At 45.9% G+C, this 13,165-nt stretch overlaps 1 protein-coding gene across 14 annotated transcripts in view; it reads left to right on the top strand.

Moving 5' to 3' along the window:
- ENOX1 (ecto-NOX disulfide-thiol exchanger 1) overlaps window positions 1–13,165 on the top strand; it is a 680,109-nt gene that overhangs the window by 563,563 nt on the left and 103,381 nt on the right. For all 14 annotated transcript variants that reach the window (XM_061434507.1, XM_061434500.1, XM_061434506.1 and 11 more), the window contains one exon: window positions 3,400–3,584. In XM_061434507.1, coding sequence (XP_061290491.1) covers window positions 3,400–3,584 — 185 coding nt within the window. The remainder of the gene's footprint in view (window positions 1–3,399; window positions 3,585–13,165) is intronic.

Genomic DNA, 13,165 nt, shown 5'->3' with positions numbered 1-13,165 from the left:
CGGCAATTCATTTGGAAAATGTAATTTCCATCTCTGCATACTAATCGATTTCTTCACGAACACCTGCTATCAGTTATGATAATAAAAATGCCACTCTGAACTGAGAAGGGGCAAATGGAGCTTCCTAAGGAAATGACTTAAGTGTCTTTGAATGCTACTAAATGTAGTAACGTGCTTCTGTAGCGCCAACACTTTTTCTGTCATTTGCGTTTTCTCTAATTTTGCCCTATTACAACATCCCTCTCTTAAATGATGCCTAGTAACCATTTCCCTAGGGTTGGTAAACTGAGTTGTCAGGGTGTGTGTCAGGGTGTGGACAGGACCTGAGGCGGTATAGTGTTGGGCCGCACCATGTTTAAAAAACCACCAGCTCGTACTCTGGGCTCCCCTGGTGGTGGCTCAGCAGTAAAGAATCTGCCTGCAATGCAGGAGTCACAGGTTCCATCCCTGGATCGGGAAGATCCCCTGGAGGAGGGCATGGCAACCCGCTCCAGTATTCTTGCCTGGAGAGTCCCATGGACAGAGGAGCCTGGGGGGCCACGGTCCAGAGAGTTGCAGAGTCAGACACGGCTGAAGCGACTTAGCACACATGCACACACTCAGCCCATACTCCAACGTAGACCCTGGGTCATTTCTGATTTATGAGTCAGTCCCTGAAAACTGTAAAACTGGCAGTTTCTGGGGTTTGCACATACATATACAGCAAATAAAATTTCCTTTACTCATCCTCTTCAGCCTCCAGTTCATTCCATGCACCATTGCCAAACCAATCTTCCTAAATCACCAATTTCGTCACATCTTCCACTGCCAGGCACCTTCAGCAGTGCTCAACTGGCCGCCCCGTTGGCCCAGCGGTCCAGCTGGCCTCCATCCCCTCTCATCATGCAGCACGGCTCACCTTTCTCTCACTGCTTCCAGACGGACTCTTGCACTTTTGGTCAAGCTTCTCTGCTTCCTGCCCGGAGTAGTCTGCCTTCCCATCTCTGGGTTTTGCTTCAACTCTTGTTCCTGACTGAGACGCCCTTCACCAGTTCATGGGCTTTCAGCCTTCAAAGCCCTCCTTTATTATTCCCATCTGCTTTTTCCTTTCTCTCCTCTGAATTCCTGTAGAATGGATTCCCCTGTCATACACCCTGACACTAAGTTGGTCGCTCATGTATTTATCCAACCAGTATTTTTTGAGTGCCTACAGTGGGCTTCCCAGATGGCACTGGTGGTATAGAACCCACCTGCCAATACAGGAGATGTAAGAGACGTGGGTTCAGTCCCTAGGTGGGGAAGATCCCCTGGAGGAGGGCATGGCAACCCACTCCAGTATTCTTGCCTAGAGAATCCCATGGACAGAGGAGCCTGGTGGGCTACAGTCCGTGGGTTTGCAAAGAGTCAGACACAACTGAGCAACTTAGCACATAGCATACATGTCAGGCATTAGCCTCTTCTCTCTTCCTTTGAGTACATTCCTTTCACACTTGTACGTATCTGTTGTATGTCAAGCTCTTTGAGAGGAGAGACATACTCTGTCTCCTTATTTTGTGATCCAAGAGGCCCAGACAGGCTCCGGCACAGAGTGCATATGCAGTGAATGCTCGTTGACTGACTAGTTGATCCCTGATGGTTTGAGGTAGGGAATTTTCTGGTTAATTGCATGTTCTATTTGATTAGTCTTTCAGTGTGTACTATATACATCATCAATTTTACAAAGTAGAATGCCATAAAACACTCAACTATTAAACCACTATTGATGTGATTTGATGGTGGTTATTTGAGGAGAGAGCTCAGTGGGTTTTCAGAACAACTCTGTTCACATCTGTCACCTCTTCATGGTGGAACTGTGACCTGAGAGGCTGACCTTGATCTGGCTTTGGAACTGGGGGATTGTTGGGGAGGGGGTGGAAATGATCCTCGACCAAGAACCTGCTGGAGCGAGGTTCCACACCATGTCCTTACAAACCAGAAGTCACGTCTTTAAAGAAGCTTCTGATAACAGACTTTTGAAATATCTCCCCTTTTATCTTGCTTACAAAAGTAGTGAATGGATTTTCTGAAGGAGGCAGAGAAAGTATGGGAGACTGGTAAAAAAAAGAGAGAATTGGGGGTTCTTTTAAAATAATCTGTTCAGAACTAAACCCATTGGGCTGGCAGAATAGCCCAGTGACTGGGAGCAGAGACTCTGGAGCCTGACCTGGGTTTGAAGGCTGTTGATGGTACTTTCTCTGTGAAATCAGACAAGTTCTGTAACATCCATGTACCTCATTTTTTCTCATCTGTAAAGCGGAGTAATAAGAACAGCACCCACATCAGAAGCTGATGGGGGAGATGGAGTGAGTGAGTGTGTGGTCCAGCGTCTGTTACATTGTGAGAGCTCAGAAAGCTATTGTGATTGCTGCGGAGACCACCAAGTAGTCAGCTAGAGACGAAGGAAGGGAGTCCCCATCCTCAGTTTTCCTTGGTCCCATTCACTCTTCTGTATTCCACTTCAGTTACTTTTGGAGTCGTGAGATGTGTAAGGCCCTGAATTACCCGTCCTGGTTTCTCCATCGGGTAGGGAGGTGAGTGAGCTCTGAGCCCCCTACTTGGAGAGTTTCAGGTTTCAGGAAGGAGTACAGTAGGAGACTGTTGGTGAAACATATGAAACCAAGTCTCCGTCCTGAGAGGAGTTAGAAGGAGCTAACAGGCTTGTGCAGTCTGTCCTGGCAGTTCAGCGGGAAGGAACGGTGTGTGGATCCATCCCCGCCACCTTCCCCTGGGTGGCTGTGGCTGCATGCCTCCACCTGGGGACCACGAATGACGTGAACATGGCCCTCCAGGGAGCTGAGCCATCCTGCCAAAAGGGAGAGGGCAGTCACAAGGCAGACAGAGTGTCTGCCTGGAATTCTGAGCGCTTTCATCACCACCAACCCAGATCAGTTTTTAAGAGGGAGCCTAGGGTCAGGGCAGGGGTCAGGAGACAAGAATTCAGAAGGAATTCATCCTGTACCCACAGGCACCCATAAGATGGGACAGACAGAATAGCTAACACATTCCCAAAGAAGTGAGCTGCAAAATAAGGCAGCACCAGCCATAAAATGAAGCAGCGCCCCACGGTAGGGCATTTAAGTTTGGCACAAAGGTGACGAATCAGAGTGAGGGGGGACTCCCCTGGCCATCCAGTGCCGGAGGTGTGAGTTCGATCCCTGGTGGGGGAGCTTAGATCCCACATGCCTTGCACCAAAAAACCAAAACATAAGACAGAAGCAATACTGTAACCAATTCCATAAAGACTTTTAAAATGGTCCACATCAACAACAACAACAAAAATTAGAAAATAAAAAATTGGGGTGCAAGGCTCCCTTTAGCACCGAAGGCCCTCCATCTCAGCGAGACGGTTACTCACTTGAACTCGTTCTGTCTGCCCCGCAGCCCTGGCCGCCCAGGCCTACGCACTTAAAGAGGAGAATGACAGCCTCCGATGGCAGCTGGACGCCTACAGGAACGAGGTAGAGCTGCTGAAGCAGGAGAAGGAGCAGCTGTTTCGGACGGAGGAAAACCTGACCAAGGACCAGCAGGTGCAGTTCCTGCAGCAGACGATGCAAGGCATGCAGCAGGTACCTGCGCCTCTGCTCAGAGAGCAAGGGGCACGTGTGCTCAGGGGACGGGGGTGGCGGGAAGCTGGAGGAGAAAAAAGGACAGCAGAAAAGCTGAGTGGTGGGATCAGGAAAGTCCCGATGATGTTTTGTGGGAGGAGAGGGTCTGGGGAGAAGCCACACAAAGAAATAGGTTGCAGTATCAATAACTACACCCTCCAGGTGGCAAACAAAGAGAATCTAAGGCATTGAAAGCTCCACACGGGAAATGTAGCCCCCTGGCAAATGGTTAGAAAATCCGTGCCCATCACGACACCAGCGTTGTGTAATCTTAGAACGTCTCCACTTAGAAGCAAGCAGACTGATTTTTATAAAAGCGTGGCGAGTTTGTTTTCAAGATCGATGAACGTGTAAACTGTTTTTATTTCCTCTTCTCCCGGGTGATACTTAAGATGTAGACCGGTTCTTTGGAAACACTCTGTATTTCAGAAATGTTTGCTGTCGGGTTGGATGAAAGACTGGAATTCAGGGCGATGGGCAGCTTCAGAAAGAGGCCAACATCTCTGCTTTTTGTTAAAGAGCCACGGGCTTCAGTTTGGCACATTCAGATTAAATCTGGATCTTTCCAGCTAGTGTAAGAAAGAAACAGAAGTGATGGGCTCTGTAGGAAGGAGAAGGAACATGAACTATGGGGAACGAGGGCTCAAGGGCTGGGATAACCCGGGCACTGGCTGCAGAGGGTCAAAGAGTCATATCTAGATTTATATCTGGAAACATTGATTGATGTGTGACGCACTTAAGGGGTTTGGGCCTTTGAGTTATCTTAGAATAAATATAGCTGAAATTATCATCATACAAGTGTACTTGTGTTACTCCTGAATATATCAATTTAACCTCTCCTTTCTAGGGGGGAGGAATAAAGATTGTTTTTCGTTAAATGGGGGAAATACAAGCAGGCTGATAGAAAATGATGGAGTGAGTAGGATATTTTTTCAAATTCCCCCATCTGTATTGACTGCTGTCTAAGAGCAGGAGCTTGAATTGCCTACAGAAGTGTCTTAAAGATGAGAGGTAACTGCTGCTGAAACCTTCGCCAAAAACAGGTTGCAGTATCAAGGGAGGGAAAAAATAATTGAGAGGAAGGGATGTGAGAGAGAAGCGCAGATCGGGATGTAAACAAGTTAATGACCAAGTCACAGAAATCCTGTCTTAAGCATCTCCTGCCATTTAAAAGCAGTTCTGCCGTCTTGGCTTTGAGTCCTGACTCGCTGATGTTCACAGTGTGTGTTAGACAAATCAGCGAGATTCAGAGGTCAGAGCCAGCCAGGAAAATGTTATTACAGGCGGGGCTCAGGCCCCCGCACTTGAAAATCGGTGTAACAGCTGCCACGCGGGGCTCCTGGGGTTGTCCATCTGTCCCCATCGGGGGGTGTGTGATGCCTTTGCCAAGAGGAGCGTCTGGCCGTTTCTCCGAGGACCATGACGCCAGATCTAGCCGGCAAGCTACTATCTCGTATCTCCTGCAACGGGCCCTCTTTTCCTCCCAAGAAAGGTGACCCTGGTTGCTTGAAAAGTGGATCAAAACCTTGAAGGCGGCTGAAGTTTCAAACGTGAGAGAAGTCAGGAGGCAGGGTGGGCTGGCCCATCAGGAAGAAGCATGCTCTGGTCCACACTGGTCCACTGTGCTGGGCATCCTCACTGAGCTCCAGCCCCTTAAAGGGACAGTTCTCCTCTTGCAGCCTCTTACACGTTCGCAGAATCTCCTTGTCCATAGAAAGCGTCCTTTCCTATGTTTGTGTTGTTTGGGGGGCAGGGGAGTTTTGTTTGGAGGTCTGTCTTGGTTTCTTCTGATTTGGTCTAAATCACAGAAAGTTATGGTCATAGTTGTAGGCCTAGAAGTGCACGACCAGGTTGCTGGCAAAGTTGGTTCCCTGTGGGACCCAAGGGAGTGTCTGCTCTCTTCTCTCCCCTGGCTTCTGTGGGTTTGCTGGCAAGCTTTGTGCTTCCTCGGCTTGTAGACGCATCACCCCGCTCTCTGCCTTCATCTTCACATGACCTTCTCCTTGTGTGTGTGCCGGGGTCACAATCTGTACAGGGTTAAGGGGCCCACACTATTAAAATATGACTTCATCTTAACTCATAACACCTGCACGGATTCTGTTTCCATAAGTTTGCATTCTGAAGTACAGATGTTTGGGACATCACCATATAGATTTGGTGGTGGTGGTTGTTCAGTCGCCAAGTCACATCCGACTCTTTGCAGCCTCCTGGACTGCAGCACCCCAGGCTTTCCTGTCCCTCACCATCTCCCAGAGTTTACTCAAGTTCATGTCCATTAAATTGGTGATGCCATCCAACCACCTCATCCTCTGCCACCCACTTCTTCTTCTGCCTTCAATCTTTGCCAGCGTCAGGGTCTTTTCCAATGAGTCAGGTCTTCACATCAGGTGGCCAAAGTATTGGAGCTTCAGCTTTGGCGTCAGTCCTTCCAAAGAGTATTCAGGGTTGATTTCCTTTAAGGTTGACTGGTTTGATCTCCTTGCTTTCCGAGGGATTCTCAAGACTCTTCTTTAGCACCACAATTTGAAACCATCAGTTTTCAGCACTTTTCCTTCTTTATTGTCCAGCTCTCACATCTGTACGTGACTCTAAATTTGGAGGGGGGCACAATTCCATCAGCAGCACACACAGAGGAGATGTCAAAATTTGTTGAATGGAAGAATGAAGGGACAGAGCTACAGGGGCAAGAACTAGCCCAGTGCCTCTGGGGGACTCTGGGATCTTGGAAAGAGCAGGGCAGGGTGTGGGGAGAACTGATGCCCCAGGGGTCCATGTAGCACCTCCTTAGCATGTGAGACGCACTAGGTCAGTGGCAGCAGGTACAGTTTTCATTCTCACTGGCCCTTAGGTGGACCCATGGTGATTATTGTGGAACACATCTTTAATAGAGTCTTTAAATGTATGTGCTTCTTAAGAGTCATCTTCCTACCTTACTCACTTTGAATGAATTCCCACAACCTGTCGATTTGAGCCCCACTGTGAAGAATTCTCCTAAGTTTAAAACCCACCCTCAGTCTGCCTGCTGTCCACTTTATAAATCGGAAAATAATCACCTCCCAGGAAAGTCAGCAGATAGAGGAGGGCGTTGGTCTCTCACGTGTCACTGTCTTAGCAATCCATCTAGGGAAAATTATTCTGCAATAAACAAAACAATATAAACAGCCTTACTAGCCTTAGGACTAGCGTACAGTTTTTTAGAACTGCCTTCAAGTTTAGCTGGAAAGTTGCTTACCTTTCTTCTTTCCATCCCTGAAGGATGTGTTCACTGACTTCACATAGTTTCTCATGAGTTCATGCAGGAAATACGGGCAGGGTTTGTAAAAGTGAAAAAAAGCCTCAGGTGAATTTCTCTGGGTGTTTCTCAGTCTTCCTCCTGCCCTGCATGTGAGTCACAGTTTCGTATTAGAGGTTTCACACAAAATGAAGTAATAGTTGGTATCCATGGCAACACGATAGCCTTTACCTGATCTGAAGCTGGTGACAAAGTTAACCGGTCTCTGCCATGGGGAGAGTGAGGTTGTGGGCTTTTGTTTGTATCTTTAGGTATCCAAGGAAAGCATATCCCTACTTGAAATTCTTACTTATCTTCAGGTTACCACACTGAAGTGTTTTCTTGGGTTTATCGAAGTAAAATTTACGCACAGTGAAAAAGACTATTTTCAGGGTTCTGTGAGTCACTGCCACAATCAGTATATGAAACAATTCTATCACCACCAGCACCCCCAAATTCTCTCATGCCCCTTTTTAGTCCACCCCACTCCTCGGAACCACTGACTTGTTTTCTGCCTTGCTGGTTCTGTCCTTTCAAGGAAGTCATATAAGTGGAGTCATGGTGTATATACTTCCCAGGGGCACTAGTGGTAAGGAGCTCACCTGCCAATACAGGCTGATGTAAGAGACGCTCGATCCCTGCGTCGATCCCCAGGTTCGATCCCTGGCTCGGGAAGATCCCCTGGAGAAGGAAATGGAAACCCACTCCAGTATGCTTGCCCCAGAAATCCCATGGACAGAGGAGCCCAGCAGGCTACAGTCCAGAGGGCCGCACAGAGCTGGACACAACCGAAGTAGCTGAGCACTTGGACAGGATGTACAGCCTCTTGAGTCTGGCTCCTGTTCCTCAGCATGATGGATTTGTGAGGCATCCATATTGCTGGCTGTGTCTGCTGTTCATTCTCTCTATGCTGAATGGTATTCCATTGTGATGAAGGGCCGTACTTGGTTTGTCTAGTCACCAGTTAATGGACATTCGGACGGTGTCCTGTTTGAAGCCAATGTGAATAAATCTGTTATAAACATTCTGTTTACAGGCTTTTTGTTTGGACATAATTTTTTCATCTCACTTGGGTAAATATAGAATTGCTGGGTCATATGGTGTGTTTGACTTTTTAAGAAACTGCTAAACTGTTTTCCAGAATGTCTTTCCTGATGTGCATTCCCGAAAGATTACATGAGAATTCCAGCGTCCTTGTCAGCCAGCACTTGGAGTGGCCAGTTAGTTTTGTTTTATTCTTTTTTTAGTCACTATAAGCAGTGTATAGCTCTATACAGTCAACAAAAACAAGACCGGGAGCTGACTGTGGCTCAGATCATGAACTCCTTATTACCAAATTCAGACTTAAATTGAAGAAAGTAGGGAAAACCACTAGACCATTCAGGTATGACCTAAATCAAATCCCTTATGATTATACAGTGGAAGTGAGAAATAGATTTAAGGGCCTAGATCTGATAGATAGAGTGCCTGATGAACTATGGACTGAGGTTCGTGACATTGTACAGGAGACAGGGATCAAGACCATCCCCATGGAAAAGAAATGCAAAAAAGCAAAATGGCTCTCTCAGGAGGCCTTACAAATAGCTGTGAAAAGAAGAGAAGCAAAAAGCAAAGGAGAAAAGGAAAGATATAAGCATCTGAATGCAGAGCTCCAAAGAATAGCAAGGAGAGATAAGAAAGCCTTCCTCAGTGATCAATGCAAAGAAATAGAGGAAAACAACAGAATGGGAAAGACTAGAAATCTCTTCAAGAAAATTAGAGATACCAAGGGAACCTTTCATGCAAAGGTGGGCACAATAAAGGACAGAAGTGGTATGGACCTAACAGAAGCAGAAGATATTAAGAAGAGGTGGCAAGAATACACAGAAGAACTGTACAAAAAAGATCTTCATGACCCAGATGATCACGATGATGTGATCACTGACCTAGAGCCAGACATCCTGGAATGTGAAGTCAAGTGGGCCTTAGAAAGCATCACTATGAACAAAGCTAGTGGAGGTGATGGAATTCCAGTTGAGCTATTCCAAATCCTGAAAGATGATGCTGTGAAAGTGCTGCACTCAATATGCCAGCAAATTTGGAAAACTCAGCAGTGGCCACAGGACTGGAAAAGGTCAGTTTTCATTCCAATCCCAAAGAAAGGCAATGCCAAAGAATGCTCAGACTACTGCACAATTGCACTCATCTCACATGCTAGTAAAGTAATGCTCAAAATTCTCCAAGCCAGGCTTCAGCAATATGTGAACCGTGAACTTCCTGATGTTCAAGCTGGTTTTAGAAGAGGCAAAGGAACCAGAGGTCAAATTGCCAACATCCACTGGATCATGGAAAAAGCAAGAGAGTTCCAGAAAAACATCTATTTCTGCTTTATTGACTATGCCAAAGCCTTTGACTGTGTAGATCACAAGAAACTGTGGAAAATTCTGGAAGAGATGAGAATACCAGACCACCTGACCTGCCTCTTGAGAACTCTGTATGCAGGTCAGGAAGCAACAATTAGAACTGGACATGGAACAACAGACTGGTTTCAAATAGGAAAAGGAGTTCGTCAAGGCTGTATATTGTCACCCTGCTTATTTAACTTATATGCAGAGTACATCATGAGAAATGCTGGATTGGAAGAAGCACAAGCTGGAATCAAGATTGCTGGGAGAAATATCAATAACCTCAGATATGCAGATGACACCACCCTTATGGCAGAAAGCGAAGAGGAACTCAAAAGCCTCCTGATGAAAGTGAAAGTGGAGAGTGAAAAAATTGGCTTAAAGCTCAACATTCAGAAAACTAAGATCATGGCATCTGGTCCGATCACTTCATGGGAAATAGATGGGGAAACAGTGGAAACAGTGTCAGACTTTATTTTTGGGGGCTCCAAAATCACTGCAGATGGTGACTGCAGCCATGAAATTAAAGACGCTTACTCCTTGGAAGGAAAGTTATGACCAACCTAGATAGCATATTCAAAAGCAGAGACATTACTTTGTCAACAAAGGTTCGTCTAGTCAAGGCTATGGTTTTTCCAGTGGTCATGTATGGATGTGAGAGTTGGACTGTGAAGAAGGCTGAGTGCCAAAGAATTGATGCTTTTGAACTGTGGTATTGGAGAAGACTCTTGAGAGTCCCTTGGACTGCAAGGAGATCCAACCAGTCCATTCTGAAGGAGATCAGCCCTGGGATTTCGTTGGAAAGAATGATGTTGAAGCTGAAACTCCAGTACTTTGGCCAGCCCATGGGAAGAGTTGACTCATTGGAAAAGACTCTGATGCTGGGAGGGATTGGGGACAGGAGGAGAAGGGGACAGCAGAGGATGAGATGGCTGGATGGCATCACTGACTCGATGGACATGAGTCTGAGTGAACTCTGGGAGTTGGTGATGGACAGGAAGGCCTGGCGTGCTGCGATTCATGGGGTCGCAAAGAGTCGGACACGACTGAGCGACTGAACTGACTGACTGACTGAAGCAGTGTATAGTAGTATCTTTTTATGGTTTTAACCACAGCTTCATTAAGTAGGATTTGTGTTCTACTTCATGAGAATAAGTCAGTTTTTCATATTTCTAAATAAGCAACTTAATGAGAATTCTTTTTGAAGCCATGTGTAAGTCCTATAGGATGGTAAATATTTAGATAACAACAGGATACCATTATAAGCTGCCGGTCCTAAAACTGTGAGTGACTGCTGCTGCTGCTGCTAAGTCGCTTCAGTCGTGTCCAACTCTGTGTGACCCCAGAGATGGCAGCCCACCAGGCTCCGCCGTCCCTGGGATTCTCCAGGCAAGAACACTGGGGTGGGTTGCCATTTCCTTCTCCAGTGCATGAAAGTGAAAAGTGAAAGTGAAGTCTCTCAGTTGTGTCCGACTCCTAGCGACCCCATGGACTACAGCCTACCAGGCTCCTCCATCCATGGGATTTTCCAGGCAAGAGTACTGGAGTGGGTTGCCATTGCCTTCTCCATGTGAGTGACTAATGACGGTTATATCAGAAGGCTCCCTCATACACACTGAATTTCAGCCAATGCTCTTTAATACTGTTAACAAATGTCATTGAAGACCAGCTGTCTTAAGGCCAATGGTTTATTGGCCCACATAGAACTCTCTTACGCTTTTGGCTTGACATTGGTAAAGACCAGGGCTAGTCAGCTGTCTTGACAGCTTTCAGCAAAAGAGACCGGGGGGCGGGGGGAATTGGGAAAAGAGTCCTATTACGATCAACACTATTTCAGAAATTAAATAACAATTTTTTCCCCACTTTATGCTTAAAGAGGAGCATATGTGGAATTCTCTGTATATGTATTACAACTCCTAATCTAGACTAATCGTGCAGAAGAGGGCAAAGAAATACAATAACGTCACTCTCCTAAAATACAACGTAATCCCAGCGAGTTTTGCCAAATCATCAAGGATTGGTTTGTGGGATATGTATTATAAATTAAATGAAAAATGTGTTGAAATGAGAACACCAGTGAGTGCATCTGACCACTATAAGGAAAGTTAGGCATCTCTTCTGAAATCTTCTTTAAACTATTCAGTTGTCTAAGAAAGTACTTTTTTTTTTTAAGAGATAGTGAAAAGTTTGTGTTTGCTTTGCCTTCCCAGACTCACGTGTCAGGAGGTCTGGCATGCACAGGTCACAGGTAGGGTCGTTGTTATGGCAGCAGGAGTCATGTCCAGGGCTGCTGTGATGATGAGTGTGTGAGGATGCTGGTTGTGCTGGGCTGGGGGTGTTTTTGATCATTAGAAGATTTTAGAGGAAGACAAGTAAAATGAACTTACCCAAGACAACTTCAGATAACTTCTTTTTAAATTTGGGGGGAAAAAAAGAGCATCTCCCTTAAACATTGTGAAAATCCTATGAAGGCCAGCAGCCCCATTGCTCCCAGTGGCCTTCAAAGACGGCGCTACAAGGAACATGGGTGAGATTCTGCAGGCAGAGAACACGGACAGATGCAACAGGTGTCTCTGTTCTCTCACAACTGTTCACTTCTGATTTGCATTTGTATTTGCTTTCTGAAAATGCCCAGCAGTCAGATAATGGACCTACGAAGCCAGTGCTCTCTGTCCATTATCCTTTTTCTCATATGATCTGTTTAAACTTTATCTTTTATCCTTTCTGCTGAAGTTTCTATTTGATCATCACATTACTTTATTTGCACATGTTATTTCTGTTCTTTGTTTATTATCTTTTCATGCAGTGCTATTTTTCGGTTACCGTCTCTTCTCAATCTTTTTGAGAATACCAATTAGAATTCTTTTTTTAAGTTCTTTTTGGTCCTGAACCATTTCTGTTTATTCCAGGACTGCTTGCTTCATTTCTGTGTCTCCATCTGTCTCCTTCGTGCTCCGGGTTTCTTCTCCTGGGAGGTCATGCTTAGTAGCCTGTTTGTATCTGGGATGAAGGGCTGGAGGCCGCCGTTCCGGGATGCTGTGTGGTTTGCCAATGGCTGAGTCCAGGTCTCCCCATAGCGGAGTCTCCCTTTCAGCGGCTCACTGACTGGCAGGTTCATTTTGAGGAGAGTTGGGGATTCCCCAAACGCCAGAGTCTGTCCTACATGGAGAACTCCCTGGCGTTTCCCTTGTATTCGCATTGCTCTTAAGTTTATTCACTGACATACATTTCAGTTGTCTGTGGAGGAGAGAAAAACCAAAACCAAACACCCATGGACTGGGTCTGACATTTTGAACAAGAACCTGTTTCAGGAGCTCTTGGTTTTAATCCAGTCCTTGAACGAATCCTGGGTTAGTATGGTGCCTGGAGAGTGGAAGGGGAACGGAGCTTGGGGGGAACATTCCACGTTATTCTGGCTTTGCAGAAACAAGAGAAGAAGAGAGAGCACGTTTTCTAAACATCTAGGAGGTAGGAACATAGGAACTTAAGGCCGCGTATTTTAGAATAAAGATGGATGCTTCAGGATGAGGAAGGCAGATACACAAATTAGGGGCATTTAGGGGAGGAGAAAAGGGAGATGAATAGTCTGAACAAGGTGACGGGAAGTTGGATTTTTAAGTTGATTCTTTTTATTATTAATTAATTATGACTGTATAATCAATTTATATAATTATAATTGATTAATTAATTATAACTCATAATTTGTTACCGCACAGGCTTTTCTCTCGTTGCATCAAGCAGGGGCTCTTCTCTGTTTGCAGCGCACGGACTCTTCGCTGCAGTGGCTTCTCTTGTTGTGGAGCACCCAGGCACTCGGGCTTCGGTAGCTGCAGCATTCTGGCTCGGTAGCTGCAGCTCTCAGGCCCTAGAGCATGCAGCTTTGAGTG

The sequence above is a fragment of the Bos javanicus genome, chromosome 12 (assembly GCF_032452875.1).
Source record: "Bos javanicus breed banteng chromosome 12, ARS-OSU_banteng_1.0, whole genome shotgun sequence".
NCBI lineage: Eukaryota > Metazoa > Chordata > Mammalia > Artiodactyla > Bovidae > Bos > Bos javanicus.
Note: the sequence above shows the minus strand (reverse complement) of the source record. Positions and strands in the feature narration are given on the sequence as shown.